This window comes from Aspergillus melleus, assembly GCF_016097325.1.
Source record: "Aspergillus melleus strain CBS 546.65 chromosome Unknown contig1, whole genome shotgun sequence".
Taxonomy (NCBI): Eukaryota; Fungi; Ascomycota; class Eurotiomycetes; order Eurotiales; family Aspergillaceae; genus Aspergillus; species Aspergillus melleus.
The window spans coordinates 2,195,561-2,217,508 of NW_025763370.1; the positions used below are offsets into that span (position 1 = coordinate 2,195,561).

The following is a 21,948-nucleotide window of genomic DNA, read 5'->3' on the forward strand; positions in this document are numbered from 1 at the left end:
GACGTCAGTTTTCTCCGCGCTTTCCTGTCCCTCGCTCCACCCCAGCAACCAGAATTTCTTTCTTTTGCCTCCGCCCTCTCTCCTTCATGGCGATCGTGCATTCAGGGGCATGGAAGACAACGATGATGACTTCTTTTCCGACGATGGCTTCGACGACCTGCCCCCCGGTACATTGTTCCAATTGGAGCAGAGCGCGTTCCAGGCGACCCAAGCTCAGAAGCTAGCTCCCTCACAGCCTGCAATCGAATTACACAGACCTACTGGGGATTTTCAGAACCGAATCCCTCAAAAAGCGCCCGCCGCTCAAACCAGACAGCCAGCGCCTGCCCATGCAACGCTACAACCCCCGCCGCGCTTACACACTGGATTGACCAACGATTACGGCGATTTGGATGTGGGGGAAATGGATGCAGAGGTATTGGACGATGGCAACGACACGACTATCGCATTCGACCACTCTGTCGTTTACGAAGCGCAGCCCAATCGCCCGCAAAATGTCCTGGCGCCAGCGGACGACAGTCACGAGTTCGATGATACCCTGCCCGACCTCATGGAGGTTGAGGCGGGTCAGCCACATATCAATGTCCCCCAAGAAAATTTCCATATTGCCGCTGAACAGGTGAGTCCTAAAAGGTCCTCGCTTGATAACTACAGGGCTAACTCCTCTTCTGCGGAGGAACAGTTGGAGCGCGAAAATGAACGGTACAATCAAATTATGGAAGAGCTCAACGCCGCCAAATCCATGGCGGAAACCAAAACGGGGGAGATTTCAATTATACGGGCGAATCAGGCCAAACTTACCGAAAACTATGAGCGGCAATTGGCATCTTTGCGAAAGGCTATAGCTGAGGAGGCGGCCAGACACAAGCAGGAGGTAGAAGCCGCACGCGCGGAAGGAAAGATGTTGGCTACGGAGAACGCATTTCTCAAACAAGACTTGGCCGAGGAGTCTCTACGGATAAGCAACATGAAGGCGAAGGGCCGAGCAAATGAGAAAGTACCGCCCGTGACGCCCAAGAAGACCAAAGTCCTTCCTTTTCGCGACGGGTTCGATGACGAAGAGATTCTCGCCGTGTCGCCGAGCAAGTCAGCGCGATCGAAGCGCGTGACGCCGGTAGTCCCGGGGAAAAGGAAGAGAAGAGAGAGTCAGGACAGCCCAATCCCGCTTCAATTGAGTCCGCGGGTGGAGCCTATGGCTATTGACCCCGACCCCGGGGACTTCTCTGACGATGCGACGACGGGCGATACGTTGCAGGCGGCGGCCCCGGCGATCCAGAATGAGGAGAGACAGTCGCAGTCAATGAAGCGCGTCTTGAATCACCGAACGTATCCTAATGAGGAGCCTGACATTGAAGTCATGTCGCGGTTGAAGTTCCCATCAGAGCCGCAACGGACGCTGGCCACCATCCTACTGCAGGAAACGGAAGCTCTTCGCATGGGGAACAATGTAGTCGAGTATGCGCGAGCGATTATCTCCCTGTGGTCCCGGGCACTGAAAGAGAAATTCTTTCCACCTGTCCCTATGTTCCTGGCTATCGTGCAGTATATCTTCGCCCTGGAGGCGCCGTCAATCGGGTCTCAGCTCGTGGAACATCTTGTTCCCGTGTTGCAAGAAGCTGGGGATGTCAATGCGATCCCTCGATTCAAGCACTCGCCCGTGTCGCGACAGAACTTCGGACAAGTGCGGCAAACGCCTCAATCGGAGCTAGAACCTCTGGTAGACTCGACCGAGGCACTGGCGCTGCTGTATCAGATTGCCAGTCGGTCTTTGCACGTCGACCGGGAACTCGAGAGGTTTTGGCGGTACATGCGCTATGACTTCGTGCTGATGATGCTGAATTGCTCGCAGCTTATCGTCGACATCACCTTGACCTTGAACCTTCTCACTACCAGCGTGCGCGCGCAGTCGTTCGGCTCGATCCAGGACACCGAGCAGGATCAGATTGCTAATGAAAACTACATTGTGGACCGCGTGGCAAACCTCTTGAGCGAAAAGCCGCATGTCGACGAAGGTCTGCCCCCTTATACGCCGATCGACATCTGCGGGATGCGCCTAGAGGCGCTGTCCCTGCTGACGTGCATTGCATTCAACATCTCAGCTCCTCAGAGCACCCATGGCAGCTCGGTGCTGGCGTCTCATCCGACTGCTCTGGCACGGTTGATTCGAGCAATGCATGACGAGCTAGATGCCTTGTACTCCTCACCCCCGGAGGCGGAGCAGCACGCGACCTTGGTGAACGGATTGATGGCGCTAGTCTACGGGGTGATGAAGCGCCATCCTGAGGTCGATCTACAGAATAAGCTGGACAGGGTGGCAGGCGGGAAACAGAAGTTTCTCGTTGTCATGACGCGCCTCGCTTTTAGTGAAGGGATCATGTTAGAGGCGAGGATCGACGACGAGACGGTCGAGATGGCTCACGAGATCCTGGACGACGCAGTCAATCCGCAGGAAGCTGAAGCCTTACAGGAAGTGTTTTCGACTGCGAAGCGGGAGGAATGATAAGCAATTGAGTGGGTTGGGTAAGGAAGGGTAATTAGGACATGAACGATGTACGATAGTGACGAACTACGGAGACGATCATAATACACAACGTACAAACTTGCACGATGATTTGGACACGTACACTTTGTTTATGCAACTACTGTTTAATATACTCTTCTCCATACCCCCGCGTATAGCGAAGAAATGATGAAAAGAAAAGATCCATCAAGTGGAAAGTGCCAAAGAATACGCCTGTCAATGACCCGAAGGCCGTTGAACGGACTGTTCCGCCGCGCTGTGCAATGCAGGGACCAATCCGTGGTGGACCGCCTTCTTGATCGCAGCCACCCAAACAAGGTAAGTATGAAGAAAAGAAAGAAGAAAAAGTCCAAAAGATCGGGGGCTCCGGCGGGGTTAAATAGTCACGGGTGGGGCGGGGGAAGGGGCGCTAGAGTAAGCGAGCCATTCTCAACCAATCACGTTCGGCAGATTGGTGGCCCCTTCCTCAGTGCCTGAAAACCCAGGCAGAGACTTCTGGACCAAGCTGCCGTCACGTGTACTCTACCACGTGACCCCTGCGAAGTTTTGGCGGCCGCAGAATGAATTGCACGGCGGACGAACCGGAGCAGGAGAAGAACTTCGTTGCAGCCCCCCTCCCTTTTCCTCCATCCATTCGCCCATCATGAGAAACAGGGCCACTACACCGTTGAAGCCGGTGCAAAAGCCGGTATGATGCCCCTCCAGTTCACCGAGTTGACAGCTCCTGGTCGACCGCGACTTCGCTCTCCCCGAATGCTAACATGGCCATAACCTATTTCCAGAAAGTCCGGCAATCATGGAGCAAATACAACCTGTTTAACCTCAATCGGATGCAAACACCCAACACCTTCTACCGGTCGTTCTTCCAGCAGAAATGGACCGCCAAATCCCTGGCCCGAGCATACCACGGCGAACAACTGCCCGAGAAGCACTGGCAGCGCATGTTCAACCCCCGGATTCGCAGCGTCGTGCCTATGGACCCCTACAAACTGGCCGCCGATGACGGTTCTGCCATGTCGGCTGGTCGTGGATCAGGTCTCTCAAACGAGAAGTCCTTCAAGCCTCGGCCAATTCCTTTCTCGCAGATGACCTTTGCGCCGTTGGAGCGTCGGTTGGACGTGGCCATCCACCGGGCTATGTTTGCTAGCAGTACCCGACAGGCTCGGCAGTTTGTGGTCCACGGTGCGGTCACTGTCAACGGACAGAAGGTACGTTGCAAGATTGAGGTTCAAGAGGAACGGATGAGACAATAGTATCAGACAATGCTAACCGATGGCAACCGCCACTATCTAGATGAGATACCCTAGTTACCTCCTCAACCCCGGTGACCTTTTCCAGGTCGATCCCGAACGTGTCATGTACGCCACCGGTGCGCCCAAGGACAAGAACGAGCGTCGAGAGAGCCGTGTCGCCCGCAAAAAGGCCGCGGAGAAGCCGGCGGAGGGCGAGGAGGGCGCCGCCGAGGAATCCACCGAGAACAAGGAGGCGGAGACGGAAGTCGAGAACAAGAAAGCTGAAGAGGAAGACCCGCGCGAAACGCTGAAGGCTCTGCTGGCTCAGGCCAAGGTCATCATGGGCAGCAACAAGGAGGTGCTCCCCGCCAAGCGCAAGCAGGAACTGCGTGGATTCCAGAAGGCCGTCAAGCGAGTCCTCTCTCGCTCCGACTCCAGCACCATCCTGGCGGACAACCTGGAGGCGCAGTTCTCCCAGCTGACCCTGCTCTTGAAGGCCAAGAAGGCTGAGGCCAAGGACTCCAAGGACTCCAAGGCACCCAAGCAGGAGCAGTCGAGCGACAAGACTGCGGCTGCCTCCGAGGCTGCCTCCGACGAAGCCACGGCCAGCGAGGCCAAGCCCGGCGAGGCCCTGACCGAGGCCTTCCGCCAGGCCGCCGAGAACCCTGAGGGCGAGGTCGATACGTCGGAGCTCAGCGAGGAAGAATTCAACGTGCTCAAGCGGGCTCTCGTGCAAATGCGCGACAACCCCATCGACAGCAGCAAGCCCTACGCCACTCCCTGGCGCCCTCGCGAGTACATGAGCGCCTTCGCCTACATCCCCCGCTACCTGGAAGTCAACCACAACATCTGCGCCGCCGTCTACCTCCGACACCCCGTGGCCCGACCTGGCTTCTCGGAAGTGCCTTCGCCGTTCGGCGAGTCCGTTAGCACCTTGGCCTTTACCTGGTACTTGCGACGACGGTAAACGGCGCAGGAACCTAGCCTTAGGTTGCAACGCTTGATATTTCTCCTCATCTTTTGTCTCTATTTCTTATTGACTGGGTAATGCTCCACAGTCATTGTATTACTGGGTCTCTGGGCTGTTTTTTAGTTTTCTTTTCTGTTTGATTCTTGCATCTGTTTGGTGCTTAGCAATGTATTTACTATGTACTCCTCTTTTTGTTTTCTATCTCTTTACCCCCCTATCTACCTGACTCCTTCTATCACATACATTTTATGGAATGTTTTTCTCTAGAGGGAAGAAAAAAGAGTGGACGGCGATGGAATGTGACGACGGTGAAGGATGATTTGGAAGGACGGATCTGTATAATCAAGAAAGCTCTATGGAATGAACTGGAATGTAAATGTACATCTCTCTCCTCCAATCTTAACTATATGAAATATAAATTATAAGATATACAAGGAATGTATACAACAAAGCGAGTCTAAAAAAACGAAGATCGGAAATGGCGATACACCCACCGGGTGAAAAATACCCAGTCCGCGACCGCCTTGACCCGCGTGCAACCCGAAAATTGCAAATCAGCGCGGGATTTTTCATTCCTCGCTTTGCGATTCATCCTCCATCATCATCATCCAGACATCATCGCGACACCTGACCCCAAGACGATTTTATATCACTTACTCACCGAGTCCTCCACTTTTCGCGACGCTCTATCAATACACCTATCCTGATTCCCACCGTCCCTCCGTTACTCGGCTCGTTCTCGGTCCATCGACGACCTCGTCGTCGTTTATCCTCGGATCAACAACAAACGAACACAACGATCAAATCCATGTATTCCTGGCCCGGTCATTCCAACCATGCCGCCAGCGCCTCAGCAACCGGGCCCGCAGGAGGCGCAGGGACGACCGGTCCGCCAGGCCCGACAACAGGAGTCGGATTAGGAGGCGGCGCAGGAGCATCCGCACCGGCCGCAGGAACAGCAGGTCCAGGTGCAGGCCCAGGCCCAGGGGGACCAGGAGGGACGGGAGGAAACCCACGAATCGAGTCCCCAGGGTCAGCATCCTCGTCGTCATTCCAAATGCCTCACCTCCGCTGGTTGCCGTCTATGCTCTCACGCTCGTCTGCGGCGACGGCGCCGCATACGGGTCTTGGGCAAGGCAGCCATGCGGGACATGCGGGACACACGACGTTACCGACCCTCTCGTCCGGTTTGCGAATGGGGACCCCTAACACTACGCCGCAGCAGCATCTGCCGCAGCAAAGTCCCGTTCATCATCCGCAGGCGCAAATCCATCCGCATGCTCATGCCCACGCCAATACACATGCGCACACGCACCCGCACTCTCATTCGCATCAGCACTCGCACTCGCACTCGCACTCGCAGCCGCCGCCACATTCGCAGGGCCGCCATACCGGGGGTTCGGTGGTGGTGGAAGGGCGACGGGGTCAACAGACGCAACCGCAGCATCGTCAGCATCAACAACACCCACAGCATCCGCAACAGGCTGAGTCGATGGAGAGCTCGGACAGCGAGCAGTCGGATGGAGGACATCGAGAAGGGCGCGGAGGCAGCGGGCCCGATGGGTCCGAGGAAGTGGAATACATGCCATCGCCAGGCGAGAACACGCCGTCTCGTCGGGCAGGAGGGCGTGGACGAGCAGACGACGGACACGGGAGTAACCACCATGGGGCCGATGGGAGGTCCGCCATGAACCCGGTCATCATTGACCACTCGATGGGGGACGAGGTGGGGAATGCCGGCGGCGACGGTGCAGGCGCAGACGCAGACGGAGCGAATGACAATTCGCGCAAGCACGGCAAGCGGCTGACGACGAAGGAAGAGGTCTCGCTGTTCGACATCTGCAACCGGCACGCGGAGGAGTTTGGTCAACGCAGCAACCTCTGCAACTGGTGGCGGACCGTGACGGCGGAGTTCACGAGCGAGCAAGGACACCCGTACTCGTGGCACTCCGTGCGGCGGAAGGTCGAGATTGTGACGAAGCAACGCATGAAGTTCCTGGAGGATCAGCGCGAAAAGGGCGGCAGCGAGGCCGACGACATGTCGAATCCGCGATGGCGCGCGTCCGTGGATGCGTGGATCCCGACGTGGCAGCGGTGGGAGGATGCGGAGGCTCGCCGCATCGAGAAGCGGGATTCGCGACGGCCTCGGAAGAGGAAGGATCGCTCATGGGAGTCGTCGGGAGGATGGGAGGAGGGGCCAACGAACTCATCTGACGGGGGCTGGAGAGCGACGTCGAGTCCCCTCGTGAACCAGTCCTCCTCGTTCCTGCCGCCGTCGGCTACGCAGTCGCCGCAGGTCCGCTTGCCCCCAGGCTTTGATAACATGTTCAACTCGCCGGTAGTTGGCGGAACAAGCCCTGCAACGAAGGCGGCGGGCCCATCGTCAACCATGGGGAATACGTCCATGCCAGACAATAACATGATGTCGGCCATGTTAGAGACACTCGGCAAGCTGAACAAACACCTCGACACGGTCAACACGGACCAGCAGAATGCCTCGCCGCTGGCCTCATCTCTCGCCGGGTCGAATCAACGAGATCAAAACCCCCGACGAGACTCTCAGCAGGACTCCGACGGCGAAGACTCCGAGCCGACAGGCCTCTCTGCCGCGGCCATTAGCAAATTTAAAGAGGAGTTGCGGCAGGAAATGAGGCAGGAGATCCGGAATGAATTGGAGAAGGACCGGGCGGCGTTCGAGGACCGATTGGATTCGGTGCAGAGGACGCAGGACATGATTCTGGAGATGTTGAGACAGGAACCGGTTTAGCTTTTTCTTCTCTCTTTTGAAGTCATTTGTTTTTCGTTGCTTCTATTGCTCATAGTTTGCTGATATGATACCCAATAACATTGCCATGTTCATGTGCCACTAGACATAATGTGACTACTTACGATTATCCTGCCTGATAGCTGGATGGAAAAGCAAGTATACAAACAATCTCCAATAGTATCTATTCCTAATGCTATAAGAGAGGGGAGAAAGGAAGAAAAATGCAAAACCATAAAATTCCCGGCTAAATTACAATAAGTTAACATGCATGGTATTGCTGCATAGGAGCCCGCCAAGCCTGCTCTGCTGTTGCCTTTCGTTGTTTTCTAGATCTGTATAATAACACCCCGTGTTTCTTTAAAAAAACAATTTTCTTGCTCCAGCTGAATCGTACCCGTTAGAGAAACCCTCTAGTAGTAAAAGGTCTCGTCGACGGTACGGCCACGCATCCATCGGGGCTCACTGCCACGGACGTAGATGTCCTCGTACAGGATACGAGAGTTGTTCTCGGGGACGGGCATAGCCTCGGCGATGGCGACCTCCTCGTCGACGTGAGCACGAGCGGCCTTGTCGAGGTTCTTGAGGTCCTCCTCGCTCGTGACACCCCAGTCGAGGATCTTCTGCTTGAGACCGGCGATGGGGTCGTTGGTGCTGCGCATGCGCTGGATCTCCTCACGGCTACGGTAGGTGGTACCGGGGTCGGACATGGAGTGACCTCCGTAACGGTAGGTGACGTACTCGAACACCAGGGGACCGTTGCCGGCGACGGCGTAGTCCTTGGCGTACTGAACGGCGGCCTTGGTGGCAAGGACATCCATACCGTTGACCTTGATACCGGGGATGTACTGACCACGCTTGTAGTACTCGGTCAAGGCGGAGGAACGGGCAGCGGAGGTACCCATACCGTACTTGTTGTCTAGAAGAACAAACCAGTCAGTCCATCATCCCTTGCTTCCATGTCTTGAAAGGAAGTCGGAAAGTTGAGTACTTACTCTCACAGCCGAACAGAACGGGGAGGTTCCAGAGCTTGGCCATGTTGAAGGCCTCGAAGACCTGACCCTGGTTGGAAGCACCGTCACCGTAGAGGACAATGCTGGTGGTGGGCTCCTCGTTGTACTGCTGGGCGAAAGCCAGACCGGCACCGACGGGGACCTGAGCACCGACGATACCGTTACCGCCGTAGAAGTTGGGGGCGAACATGTGCATGGAACCACCCTTTCCGTAGGCGATACCCTCACGGCGACCCAGCAGCTCTCCGATGATGGAGCGAACGGTAGCGCCACGCATGTAGGCGAAACCGTGGCAACGGTAAGCAGTGATGATCTTATCGTCGCGAGTGATGGCATGCTCGATACCGGTGGCGACAGCCTCCTGGCCGGTCGACAAGTGGCAGAAACCTCTGATCTTCTTCTCCTTGTAGAGACGGTCGGCAGCCATCTCCATGCGCCTATGGAATGTGAAAAGAGGTCAGTTAGATGGCAAATGATACTAAGCGCCAAGGCGTGGGATTCCGGATGGGTATACATACCGCGTCGAGACCATATCATAGTACATCTGCTTCAGCTGCTTCTTGGTGACCTCGAGGGTGTACGGGGGAGGGTCGATTTCGTAGGTCTCGAAGCTCTCGTCGGAGAGACGGACAGTGAAAGGCTTGTCATCCTCCTAGAGACAAATCGCATTTGCATCAGCATTTAGATGTTCTTTTCCGGTGGTATAACAGTTTTTCGGTGTTTCCCGGGAGCTCTCAACAAACCTGCGGAATATTTTCAGCATGCGACGAAGCGGCGTCGGTGGTGACGGAACGACGGGCAAAGGGAGCAAAAGCCTGACGCCTCAAAGGCGCAGCCTGACGGGTCCACGCAGCTCGGAACAACATGATGGACTTGGGGGAATAGGTCCAATTGACGATGAAGAGAAGCCGGAGGGAAACGAGGAGATTCTGTTATCTTCAACGACGGAGATGTTGGGAACAAACTTTCCCCTGCGACTAAGCCACTTCGGGCAGGGGGCTTACCTCAGCCGCCCTTCCTCTTCGGGGAGAGCCGGTGTAGACGGTGCAAATGGTGCAAACATCGGGTCATTCCTCAATTCGTCACTCTCGACACATTCGCATCATTCTCTCTTTACTCTGTACACTCAGTTCTGAGTTCTGCTGGGTTGCAACTCATGATATTCTATCGAGCACCACAGACTCGTTAAGCGTCATATACTCTGTACACTCCATGAGCGAACGGAAACCCCTTAGTCCAACGTCCTGCCGGCCAGGGCCTATCATTGTACCCTCTGCCAGGAGCCACGGTCTTCCCAAATGTCTGGAGATCCCATTTTGCCTGTCCAAAGCACCCAGTATGCGCTATCAACAGAGCGATGTCCCCTTTTCAGACCACACGAACGCGGCGTCAGACGCACATCCAGCCGTGGGCCTAGACATTGTCTCGACCTCGTAACCTTTGGCAGTGACTGGCTTGAATAGTTCAGCCCAAAGATACTAACAGCGAATGGAGATATTGACAATATTAGTATACTCCGTAGTATGAGTCTCCGGGTCGACACGCTAGGTAGACGGAAAGGAGTCAATAAAGCCTTGTTAGTACGCTTTTAGTGCTGTCTTTCGATAAGGTCCAGTGTTTGAGAATCAAATAGCAGATAGGCGTTTAGACTATATTGAAAGACACTCTAGTCCTGCTGCCTGTAATTGACAGCACACATCATTTCTTGCCTAGAACAGATATCGATGGCGAGCCGACGTGCCGACAATGATGCATTGCCCTCAACTGTCGATCTCCGGCATAGATATATAGTATCATTGCGGGGATTTCTCTGACATGAGGACCAGTTTCGAAACACCTCAAGATGTTCCAAATTCTCCGATCACTGCCCGTACCACGGAATCTGGCTTCCCGATCGTCCTACTCCGTACAGATGAAGCAACTAAGTCGCTGCCAGATCTCCCGCTTACGTCGCACTGTGTCACCGGTTGGCCAGATAGACCTGGGCAATGTCTCGGGATGTCTCGATTCACCGTTTAACCTCCCCAAAGAAATTCTCGAAAAAGTTTGTATGACGCGTAGTTTTCACATGGTGCCTCCGGTCTCCATTTCGCAGGCAAACCCTCACGGGGAGCCGTGGTGGAGGATTCGAGGTGACACTCCGGAGGCCGGGCATGTTACACGATGTTGGGGGACAGCGTAGGGGACCGTTGGCATGCACCCAGATCTCGGACACCTAGACGTCCCAGGGTCGCACGAAAACCCTTATTGACAATCTGAATCAAAAGACCCAGACCATCGAGCCACGAGGGGAATTCAAGGTATATATTGGCCAGGTTTTGAACCCCCCTGCCAACATGTGGCTTTGCTACACCTGCTTTAGAAGTCAGCCAACATGGTTGATTAAAATTCTGTTGCAAACCAACACGAGCTTCAGCATGAGTGCAATGATGCCATCGAAACACCAACTGTTACAGAATCCTAGTCCTTCTAGTTAGAGCCGTTCTAGCATCCAAGTTTCTACTCGGACATCCAAGTGGGTCGAACCAGGAACAACCAAAAACCGACCCGAATCCAGTGCGACAAGCGACCGAAAATCACGCGAAAATCATTCTAAAACTTCCACCCCCAAAGTCCCAAGGGGGCCCGGGGAGATCGCAGATCGGATCGACTGTGGATAAGATACCTTTCTGTCCTTTGCACACAGTTCTCAACCCGAGAGGATTCAAGACACCTTTCAACCGTGGCAGCTGAAACTAAAACTACGTATTTGGGCTTCCTGCCCTGTTTCATGTTCAAAAATAAACCATCCAAAATAAATCGTAAACCAAAAAAAAGCCAAACCCCTTTGGTTCATCTCTCCGGATATTGATAATACAGTTACATCGTCATCCCACGGAGCGACCGCGGTCGACCTCGTGGAAGGATGCAACCCAGGATTTCTTGGCCGGATGGCGAACGTCTTCCCCATTCAGGGCGCCGCATTCCTGGTTCACAAATCAATAGTGTCTCGTAGTTCGCACTGTCTCGTCTCTCGCCCTGCCAGATGGTTCGCAGTCCAGACCCGTCGGGGATAACAAAAGCACCGAGGACACGGAAAGACGGACAACCTAGGAACCTTCATGGTGATGTTGCACGGCGCTAGCAAACTGAAAACTCCAATCGTCACAGTTCCAGTCTAATAGACTAATACATATGCTAGAGAGCAGACGTCGAAGGCAGCGTTCCCCATCGTTCAGCCGAGGGAAAAGCCAGGTCAACGTGGCATGCAAGTGGATAAGCTGAGGGCTGGATGAGGGTCTGAGTTAATATGTTTTAGATTGGCCCCATTCTGCTAAATCTCGCATCGAAGGCAGTCGGTATTACGAATTTTGCAAACTGAGTGTCAGACTCAGAGTAACTTATTTCTCTTGTGTGTACGGAGTATTCATGTATGTACTCCGTGTATGTCTGGATGTCTATCCATCAATCACTAGCCACAATCCCTTCAGGCAGTGGCTACCTACCTATCCAGATCGGTCAGCCCGGCCACCAATAATTCCTTCACGGCCACAGCATATTCCTCAATCGTCAATGACGAAGGATGATCAGTGTGAACATGATCAAGAAGAGTAAGCCTGCAGTACCGGCCCCTTGCAGAAACTTCCTCCCCCAATCGGCCCCCCTCCAATGGCCATCGCAAAACCCTCCAACTGATCGACATGACTGCATGGCCGGCCCCATCGTCAGTCAGCCCAGCGTGATCCTCGTCTGACCATGATCGTATGGGATTGACATCAGCCTTCGTCATTCCCTGACTTCCAGAGAAGGCAGAGTGCCAGAGACAGCCCGTCCTCCGTAGATTACCCGCCGGGGGATCCAAAATTAGGAATTTTCCAGAACTTCTTTCCAGGGCGACGGGGCGCGCTGATTCGCCTCGTATTGGTGAAAACCTCCGACTTGGATTGGGTTGTCTGGGTGGACTGTGGAACTGGTTGGTGATAAACTTTGTGAAGCGTTTTGCAGAGACGGACGGATGTTGATTTTTTGCGATTCTCGATTACGGTCCGGTCTGTATGCTGTAATGGTATTATGTTCATGCATATGAACTGTGTTTGTTTTTGTGTTCCTGGTTGGGTAACTAAACTATATCATGATGACAGGCAGACTGGCAATGCGCCTTCTTTCTTACCTGCCTCAACTAATTACCAACAATCAACTAGCAGGGTTCACGTCTCGTTTCTTTTTTTTCTCTAGGCCACACCGTCCAACTGATCAATTGTTTCTGCAAGGAGTCTGGAGCATTCCAGGGCAGCCTTGCCACCAGTCAAGTCTCGATCTATCGAGTGCTCGCTGTTCAGGGATCGAGGGACTATTGAACCGGAGGGGCTAATATCAGGTTTTGAAGCATAGACAGACTACTACTACATAGCGTCCGATGTCACGATAAGATTCGGCGATCATGCTCGATTGTCCTCCTGATACAGATCCAATTGTACAATATTCCCAGTGCTTTTACTCCGTACGTACTCTGCACACCAAGCAGCACGTCGAATCAAACCCCGATGTCGAGTTATTGACAGATGATCGACGTGTCCTGCATCGACCCTACAGATATATATCGGTCCGATATGGATCACTTACTGATCCAGGGCGCAACGCCAACAGCACAGGCCATAGTTTCCCAAGCTGCAATGATGCGAACTACTGGCTCATAAAAATACCGTGCATGACGGCGCTGCACCCCGTCTCCATCGTCGATTGAATGAAAAACCGGGAAGCCGTTGTCCTTGGCCTTCACTACGACAGGTCACAAAACTCGATCATACGGTTTAGGTGCTTTTCATCTGACGAGTCCGAAACCTTTCGTCAGCTATTGTTACCTCGAGAGCATTGATTTGCGAATCAATCGAGTCCAGACTGCGCATCGAATCCAGTCATTTGATCCCCTTGTGTGGCCTGACCGGGGTGGGAAAGGGGCCAGACTCGACCAAATCCCGCGACATTTTCGCCTCAGTCTCAGTCTCCGTCTCAGGAGCATTCGGACTCAGACTCAAACTCAGACGCTTCGACAGTCCTGCCGAGTGATTTGTCGTATTGCAAAAGGGCCTCAGGGCTGAGGGCTGACGATTCCCAAACCACCCCTGCCGACCTGGCCCCTCCTATCCCGTTGTTGGCTCGACCGGCGCGCATTGACTTGGGACTTAGGCTCCCCACGATGAGTCTCACGATTGTTTCATCCGTCAGGGATACTAGCAAGCATACTAATTTGCTAGCCTTCAGGGTTATTATTTTTGAATCGCCTGGCAGTGACAGCGACAGTCCAGAAGAACGGAGGACTAGATCAAGATAGTAGACTGACGTGCCGCGGCCCTCCCCGTCGTAATCTTAATCGAGGCCCGTCGTTTTACCTTCCCGGGTGAATGATTGACCCCGTGGTGGAGCGACTGCCTCTAGTAGTAGATGAGAAATATACTCCGTATGTGCAGTGTTTTTGACTCCGGGGACTCGGCACTTTTTGACAAATTCACCTGTTGACCAGTAACTTGAAAAATCACTGACCTTGCAATAACTTACCCGCCCCTAACCAACCAACAGAGAAAAGCCGAGCGAGCGCCGGGGCCAGTGGACGTCCCGTGCATTCAGGATGACAGGTCTTGCCTGTCTGGACGGCGTGCATGAATTAGCGAATCCAGGTGCAAGTTGCGACAGGAACTAGGCAGGACTTTAGGTATGTACCTAGCTAATTCGAGGAAGTCACGACAATAGGGCGTAACAATTTGAATTAGGTAGGTAACTCTAGGACCGTTAGCTGTACATCCAACGTACCTTAGTCTACAGTGGATGTAAACTCTAAGAAGTGAATACTAGTCACTAATGAACGGTACCTATAGAATGAATAGGGTGGAGTGGAATCCGAGTCCGACAGGGTGAAAGAATCCGGGGAGCTAGTAAGTAGCAAGAATTGTAATCCCTCAACCCAAAATTGTGACGCCTGTTGCACTGGCACTGACAATTGCACCATGCGAATGAAATGTCTCGAGCCGTTGTCCTGCACTCCATCTCCTTGTCCGTTTTTCCCACTCCCCAATCTCCCGTGATCGCATCGTTCTTTGTCAACAGACTCGCCACCGGCTTTGTTCCACGGATTTGGATTTGCGAGGGCGGACAACGGCTCTTTCGGATGCATCGCTGTGCGCCTCCCGGTCGCAGAGCTTCTTTCAACGGTATAGTAGGATGTCTGCCGGGCGGAAGGGTAATTTCTTCGAGTCGACTGTGTCGAACAGGCAGTAACTAGGTAGTTTTGTATGTATGAGATTGGACAGCTGGATGCGTTTTAATTTCCACCGGACTTTAGCCACCAACTCGGCAAATGAACGGCCTGAACTACGAAGTACCTCGAGGCTAGCAGGCTAACAGACTTAAAAAGTAACAAGTAGTGGCCCGTATAGCCGAGATAGAATGTCAAAACCACTAGGCTAATATAATACAATATAGAGATATTATTATAATTTCGGTATATTAATGCAGGACGCAAAAGGCAGAACCTCCGAGCGCACAGTCCGAAACTCAGGAATTACGGGTCAGATCTTAAGCCGCAGGGTGCAGAGCATAACGGATGCAGAGTAACATGTTAGACTCTGCGGATGCGAGTACACGGGAAACTGGGAAGATCCCCACGGCCGGAGTCGATCATCCTGTTCGAATCCATGGGAAGGGGGAAGCTGGAGTTGGGGATGCGACCGACGCAGTTATCCCGAAGGATCTTGTTTCCTGAAACCAACCTCTGTCTGGTCCAACCGGGTCTCTGCGGCGGGAACCCTAAAGCTGTACCTTGTTTCTAGTCGCCGGCTGGGCGAACGAAGTACGACTTTCCTTCGTTTCAGCATCCATGGACACATCCTCCTGAAGGCGCATTAATCGGGCTTACCAGCTCTGCACTGATTCTGGAAGGACGGGAACCGTGGTCAAAGCAACGCTGGGATTGCGCCTCCGGTTGAAAACGTGATTGATCTCCAGAACCATGATGTCTGCCCGCAAGTTGCACCCGTAGAGTCGAGGCTAAATAGTAAATGCTCTCCGTTCTTCCGACCGCCTAAAAGCCATCCGGTGGAGATGCCGAGGTCTCGCCCGTTGATATGCAGCGCTAATGCTGGCCCGCTTACGTACTCCGGACATAGCGGGAGCCTTAACAGACAGGCAGACAGGCAGATTGCCAGATACTCGCGGGAAGTCCTATCCGAGTCCCAATTCTGGGGCTTTCCACTTTCCACTTTCCAGTCCCCAGTCGGTGGCATTTGGATGGTCTCTGCCCATCAGCCCATGACCCAATAACGAAGACCACGCCAACCCAATGACAGAAAACGCTCGGGGATCGACACCGGCTACCATGGACAACCGGTCAATCCCTGCTGGATTGTGCAAAGGAGGTCCCCAGCTTGCAAGTAGGGCCGCTTATCCATCAATAGTCCCCGTCGGTCTTCATTTGCGCTGTCATCGCCGCGACGCTGAAATGAGTCAATGACTCGAATTCTGCAGAAGGGGGACCGTTGGCCCATACTCATTGGCTCTCTGTTCTTTGTTGGATGATTTGGATGTTCACTGGATGTGCATGCTATTTTTGTCTTTCTTTCGGTGAGATTCATTCTTGATTTGAATCGACCCTGGACCGTCTTTGCTTTGTCCCCGGTGGCATTGGAGGAGAGTGACCGGATTGCTGGCTTACTGGATTACATCAGAAGCAGAACCCCTGTTCCCTGTCGACTTGTTCGGCGGCCCCATGCGCATGACGATGACCTGCAGATGCCATTCTGCCCGGTGGCGCTCCGGCCATAAGACTACCCGTCGATGTACTGTATTCCATTCCGTGGAATCTGAGGTAAGTCAAGATGAAGACAACTGGATACGAAGGGATCACTTTGGGGTCAAATCTCCGGGGGGGCACCAGATGATAGATGGAATAGATAGATCAGTCCCGGGCGTAAGGGCAAGTAGAAACCGAGCAGCTGGATCTGTCTCGTTATAATTGCAGACACTGCGTCGAGCTAGAGGAAGTTTAATCATTAATATACGAGTAGTATGTACCTCGTTACGGAGTATCTGAAGTCGAAGTAGGCAGGTACTTACATGTACCGACTACTTAGGGAGGTATGGAAAGGGGGATTGAGAAATACTCACTCGTTGCCGGATCCCACCCGATCAGAAGGCTTCGGTTTGCAAATTCAAAGTTTCAGTCCCTGGATCTGCCCCCACTTTGCGCCGCCCAAACCATGGCTGCAGCCAATACCGCCCCGCCCGTATGGTAATGCTGTATCGGCGGGAATTTACATTATTTGCATTCTGCGGAGGATTCATCTACCGAATTGCATACTGCCATCTCGCTATACATAGGTACATGTACATACTACAGATATTGTATATCTACGTTGTAATAATAGCATGCCAGCCGACTGCATTCGACTTTGTCAAAAGGTACATATACTCAGAACGAGAGTGCAGGACCATGGACCGCTGGCCGATGCTTATCCCCTGATCCAATGATCGCTCGCCCGCCCCAGTGACTATCAACGGCTCCTGAACACCGGCCATGACGCCGTCGTAAAATTATTCCCACCATCACCATCTCTCCTTTCCTTTCCACCTCCCTCTTCTCTTTCACAACCCTTTCACCTTCCTCTTTCTTCCTTCCTCCCTCTCCCAAACCTTCATTCCCAAATTTCTCTGACACCCCCCGGTCAGTTTAATTCCTTTATTCTCGGGACTTTTTCCCTCCCATCTCCACCCGCACTAAAAAGTCCCCAAAACTAAACTTCGCCTTCTCCCCCACTTTAAATCCTCCCCCCTAAAACAATAATATTCCAATCCTTTTTTATTTTTTTTTCCTTCCTTCTTCCCCTTTCTCTTCCGAATATCTGTGACTCCTTGTCCCGCCAGGAACGTCCTATTTCGTGGCCCATGTGGAAACATCGCCCGTCTTCCAGATCGGAATCCACGTCTGGGAGCATCGATTCAGGTTCCGGTCGTTTGCCTCTGTCCGAGCGTGGTTTCTTTGGTCGCTCTAAAAAGAAGTCTCCGCTCCGTAAGTATAGCGTCGTGAACTAGTCGTTGCTTTCTACTTCTTTTGCTTTCACTATTCCCCCCCCTCCTCCCAGGGCCCCCCTTCTCTGGTAACGCCGCTGGATTTTCATTTCTATTTTGGAATTTGTTTTTTTAAATTTTTATTCCAATTTCTTGGATTGATTCCATTTGATTTGGAATCCATTCCATTCCCTTTTGGAGTTGGTTCTCCAACCTTTTTCTCTCCGTTTCTGCAGCCTATTCCCTTCTGAGTTTCTTCGTCTTCTTCCCTCCCCCATTCTTATCATTGTTTTCTTTGTTTCGTCGGAACTTTCTTTTTTCTTTCAGTCCTTCTAGTCCTTCTACTCTCTGATCACAAGCCTGCGTGCGTTCTTTGATCTTGTTTTGACTTTCCTCCTTTCCCTACTTCTCCCGTCTTTCATTCCGTCCCCTCGTCCTTATATCCCTGCTCCTCCGGTGCCTATTCCCCGACTACTGTATGCGCCACGGGGACTGAGAGAAAGGAAACACGAGCATCCCTGCACTCTTGTTATGCAATACCACCACACCATCGCCCTCGTGCCGTCCCTCTCATTGGTGTCTCTTTGTATTCCGGCCGTCTGTCCCCTCCATCACTGACTTGGACGATTACGTCGCGACCTGCAGACTCAGCCCGTCCGGAATCCCCCGCTCGTTCGCCATTTCGACCTTTACGTTCATTCTCTCGTTCAGACCGTCCGGAGAGCCGCCTTTCTGGCCACACCCATAACTCGCTGTCTCGTGCTCCGTCCAACGTCACCACTACCACCTATCCCGACCGTCCAGGGTCTGCTTGGCAGTCTACTTCGCATTCTCTTTCCACCTCGTCCCGAGCCTCCTTTAATTCACGGTCTGGTAGACCAATGGCGGGTTTGATGGACGTGGATCGCTCGCGGTCCCGCAGAGACCGGACTTTTGTCGGCAGCGAATGCGCCGTCTGTGAGGAGCCGTTGGAACATACACTGCGTGGAGAGCGCGTGCTGCAGTTTTCTTGCGCTCACGTGTCCCACGAGGCTTGCTTCTATGAGTTTATCCGGGAGTTTGAGGGTCAATATTGTCCGACATGCGATGCGCCGTTAGGGCTCGACACGAGCCGCGGCGGAAACATTCTAGATATCGGTAGGGTTCCCTTGGATAAACCCCCTCCCCAAACCCTGACAACCGGCCGATATGAAATACTAACCTCTATGCAACAGAAAAACTTAGCAACATTGTCCGCTCTGTCACGAGTGATGCAGCCACCCAGCGCAGCGGTATCACTACCCCCACGCCGTGGGAGCCGAGCCCCCACCCGATGCGCCAGCCCAGCAACGCCGGGAGTCACGCCGGGAGCCAGTCGTTTGTCGGAAGTCAATCATTTAATCGTGATAGTCGAGACATGTACGTTCGTCGCGACAGCCGGGACAACGGCAGCCACCGAGAACGGGAACGGATCGAGCGCCTCACCACCGGTTCCCGTCAGCAACATTCGCGGAACGGAAGCGCCGCGGGATCGTCGGGCGAGTACAACGATCACCAGAATGCTGTGAACGGGCGACGACATGACTACGACCTCCAGGCCATGGAATCGGATTTGAGCCCGCGTGCCGGGGCTATGAAAAACCCGATCCCTGCTCCGACGGTGACCATCCGTAGCGAATTCCCTACCCTCAACCGGTCTCGTCAGCAGCAGTCGTTGACCTGTTTGATCACCGTCGAAGTTCCCGAGGGCTGGCATCCCAACTCGGAGGATTTGCGCCACTCGACCGCCCCTTCGCAACCCCAGGATGAACCCTACGGCGCCATGCGCTTTCCCACCGCCCCCGAAGCCCAGCCAATCCCCTATGAACCCCAGGAGAATTTGGACGAGATTGCCGAGCAGTTGCGGAACCGAGTCGATAACTGGCATGGCCTCGAGTTTCAAAGGTAAGGCCCCTCATTTCACTCTGTCCATGGAAGGAGAACTCGCTAACACGTGTGGCTAGGTTTGGAAAGCTACGTATGCATGGCCAAATGCGGGTCGGTAAAGACCGGGAATCGTGGCAGGAATTGGAATGCTACTTGTTTGCGGAGATGCTTATCTGCATCAAGGAAAAGAAGATCAGTAGCCGTCATCAACAATATGACGAACAGAACTCCAAGCCGCGCACCCGGTGTACGCTCAAGGGATCTATTCTCATCAAGAAGCATCTCAAGAACATGGATGCTTCTGCGGAAGAGCCCATTCTCACCTTGAATTTGTCTGTCAGCGAACTGCCCTGCTTCTACCTCCAATTCCAGAACCGGAATCAACTGGAGCTTTGGCGCCGTGCACTCCTTGACCTTCATCAAATCGAACACCCTCCCCGAAACGCCGACTACGATCTCGATAACTCCGGAGCAGAGGACGATGAGTACCGGGCGAGTCAGATCAAACGGCAAGCGTCGCTAAACTCCTCGTACGGAGCTGCACGGTCCAACAATACCGCCATCACCGACTATACGAACGCGGGTGGAGAGGGGCCATCAGCTCCCTTGCATATTCCGCTTGACATCGTGGTGGTGATCCCGGTATCGTCGTCTATGCAAGGGTTGAAGATCACCCTCCTGCGCGATGCTCTCAAGTTCCTCGTGCAGAGTCTCGGCCCGCGCGATCGCATGGGACTGGTAACTTTTGGCTCGAGCGGCGGTGGAGTCCCTCTGGTGGGCATGACCACGAAGTCCTGGGGTGGATGGAACAAGATTTTGAACTCCATTCGTCCGGTCGGACAGAAGAGTCTCCGCGCGGATGTGGTGGAAGGTGCCAATGTTGCGATGGATCTGTTGATGCAGCGCAAATCCTCCAACCCCCTTTCTACCATCCTCCTGATCAGCGACTCCTCCACGTCGGACCCGGAAAGTGTGGATTTCGTGGTATCCAGGGCTGAAGCTGCCAAGTTCGTTTTCCCGTTTTCTTAAACTCCCTGTAAGCTGTTCCATAACTGACCATCTTCTGCAGAGTTAGCATTCATTCTTTCGGACTCGGATTGACGCACAAGCCGGATACCATGATCGAGCTGTCGACACGAACCAAGGGATCCTACCTCTACGTGAAGGATTGGATGATGCTTCGGGAATGTGTTGCCGGCTGCTTGGGGTCTCTGCAGACCACGGCTCACCAGAATGTCAAGCTGAAGCTTCGTCTGCCCGAAGGTTCCCCGGCCAAGTTTGTCAAGATCAGCGGGGCCCTTCATACCACAAAACGGGCCACCGGGCGCGATGCCGAGGCAGCTCTGGGAGACCTGCGATTCGGAGATAAGCGCGATGTTCTAGTCCAGCTTGTTATCCAGCCCGACAATTCCACGCAGGAAAACATGCCCCAGGATCCCTGGGAGAGTCTGGTGTCGGGATTGGAAGCTCTTGGTGGAGGGTCGGACGGGGATGAGCAACGTGTACTCAGCGTGGAGGAAGTTCCGCTCATCCAGGCCGATCTGACCTACGGCGACCTCCTGCGTGATGGCCATTTGACCCATTCCCCTCGACCATCGCTTCTGGCGATTACTATGCTGCCACCAAACCCGCGGTCCAAGAGCTCCGGCCGACCGTCGACGCCTCCCATCCCCCCTCATCCCTCGATCGTCCAGCGACGCATGGAGCTTCTCACGTCGGATATGCTGACTCGGGCGCTGACTCTGGTCTCACGCGGACAAAGTGACCGGGCCCAGCATCTCTTGATGGAGACCCGCAGTATTCTCAAGGGCTTAGGCAAGGGAAGCCTTCCCCCACTGCCGCCCGGTGCTGCGAAACCCTCTGGCAGTAGCGAGGCTGGTAGCCGGGGAGAAACCCCCACCTCGAGCTCGCCGAAGTCCTCGAACTTCGGTGACAGCCACTCCTCCGCGCCTTCGGAGACGCCGACCATTTCTCCCGGAGCTGCCGTCGACTCCCAAACCATCACGGCACTGGATGCGGACCTGGCATCTGCCCTGGAATGGATCAACCACCCCGCCGTATTCTCGCGAGACTCCCGCAAGGCCGTGTTGCAGGGCATTGGAGTCATTTCCTCGCAGCGAGCATACACCTTCCGCTCCCCGTCCGAAGCTCACTGGGCACAGCGAGTGGCCGGCGTCCGTCGGCTCACCGAGCGGTCCAAAGAATGGCGTGAGACGGGTGATGATGCATTGACTGAAGAATAGACGCACTCATGACCTTTCTCCTTCTATTCTCTGTTTCCATTCGTTATTATCTTCTCTTCTCTTCCATTTTGATTCATTTCTTCCATCGTGTCACCGGTTCAGTGGCTAGGCCTTTTCTTTTCTGTTTCGATGATACCACTTTGTTTCACCATGACTGTGCAGCATGATACCACGGGTTTGGTTTTTTATCTTCCTTTTTTCCTTCACATTTTTGTCTCTTTACCCCAGATATTCCATGGGACGTGTATATATCAGGGTCGTTTC

The 21,948-nt window shown here is 53.7% G+C and overlaps 5 protein-coding genes across 5 annotated transcripts; 4 read left to right on the plus strand and 1 right to left on the minus strand.

Annotated features, from left to right (window-relative positions):
- Positions 1–109: 109 nt before the first annotated feature.
- LDX57_000792 (putative DNA repair protein Rad26) lies at positions 110–2,500 on the plus strand (the record flags this gene model as incomplete). Its single annotated transcript, XM_046082437.1, has 2 exons — positions 110–619; positions 683–2,500. The coding sequence occupies 2 exons, from the start codon at positions 110–112 to the stop codon at positions 2,498–2,500; spliced, it is 2,328 nt and encodes a 775-aa protein (XP_045938394.1).
- Positions 2,501–3,164: 664 nt separating this feature from the next.
- On the plus strand, positions 3,165–4,720 carry LDX57_000793 (mitochondrial 37S ribosomal protein uS4m; the record flags this gene model as incomplete). Its single annotated transcript, XM_046082438.1, has 3 exons — positions 3,165–3,209; positions 3,304–3,729; positions 3,815–4,720. 3 exons carry the CDS (start codon positions 3,165–3,167, stop codon positions 4,718–4,720), a joined length of 1,377 nt encoding a protein of 458 aa, XP_045938395.1.
- Positions 4,721–5,780: 1,060 nt separating this feature from the next.
- On the plus strand, positions 5,781–7,490 carry RBF1 (uncharacterized protein; the record flags this gene model as incomplete). The annotated part of the gene is made up of 1 exon (XM_046082439.1): positions 5,781–7,490. One exon carries the CDS (start codon positions 5,781–5,783, stop codon positions 7,488–7,490), a length of 1,710 nt encoding a protein of 569 aa, XP_045938396.1.
- Positions 7,491–7,647: 157 nt separating this feature from the next.
- PDA1_1 (pyruvate dehydrogenase (acetyl-transferring) subunit E1 alpha) lies at positions 7,648–9,433 on the minus strand. The gene is made up of 4 exons (XM_046082440.1): positions 9,244–9,433; positions 9,019–9,152; positions 8,483–8,937; positions 7,648–8,406 (listed from the first exon to the last, which is right to left on the minus strand). The coding sequence occupies exons 1-4, from the start codon at positions 9,364–9,366 to the stop codon at positions 7,901–7,903; spliced, it is 1,218 nt and encodes a 405-aa protein (XP_045938397.1). The 5' UTR covers positions 9,367–9,433; the 3' UTR covers positions 7,648–7,900.
- An 8,984-nt stretch (positions 9,434–18,417) lies between these two features.
- Positions 18,418–21,684, plus strand: LDX57_000796 (vWFA and PH domain-containing RING finger protein; the record flags this gene model as incomplete). Its single annotated transcript, XM_046082441.1, has 4 exons — positions 18,418–18,673; positions 18,751–19,459; positions 19,519–20,448; positions 20,511–21,684. The coding sequence occupies 4 exons, from the start codon at positions 18,418–18,420 to the stop codon at positions 21,682–21,684; spliced, it is 3,069 nt and encodes a 1,022-aa protein (XP_045938398.1).
- Between the last annotated feature and the right edge of the window lie 264 nt (positions 21,685–21,948).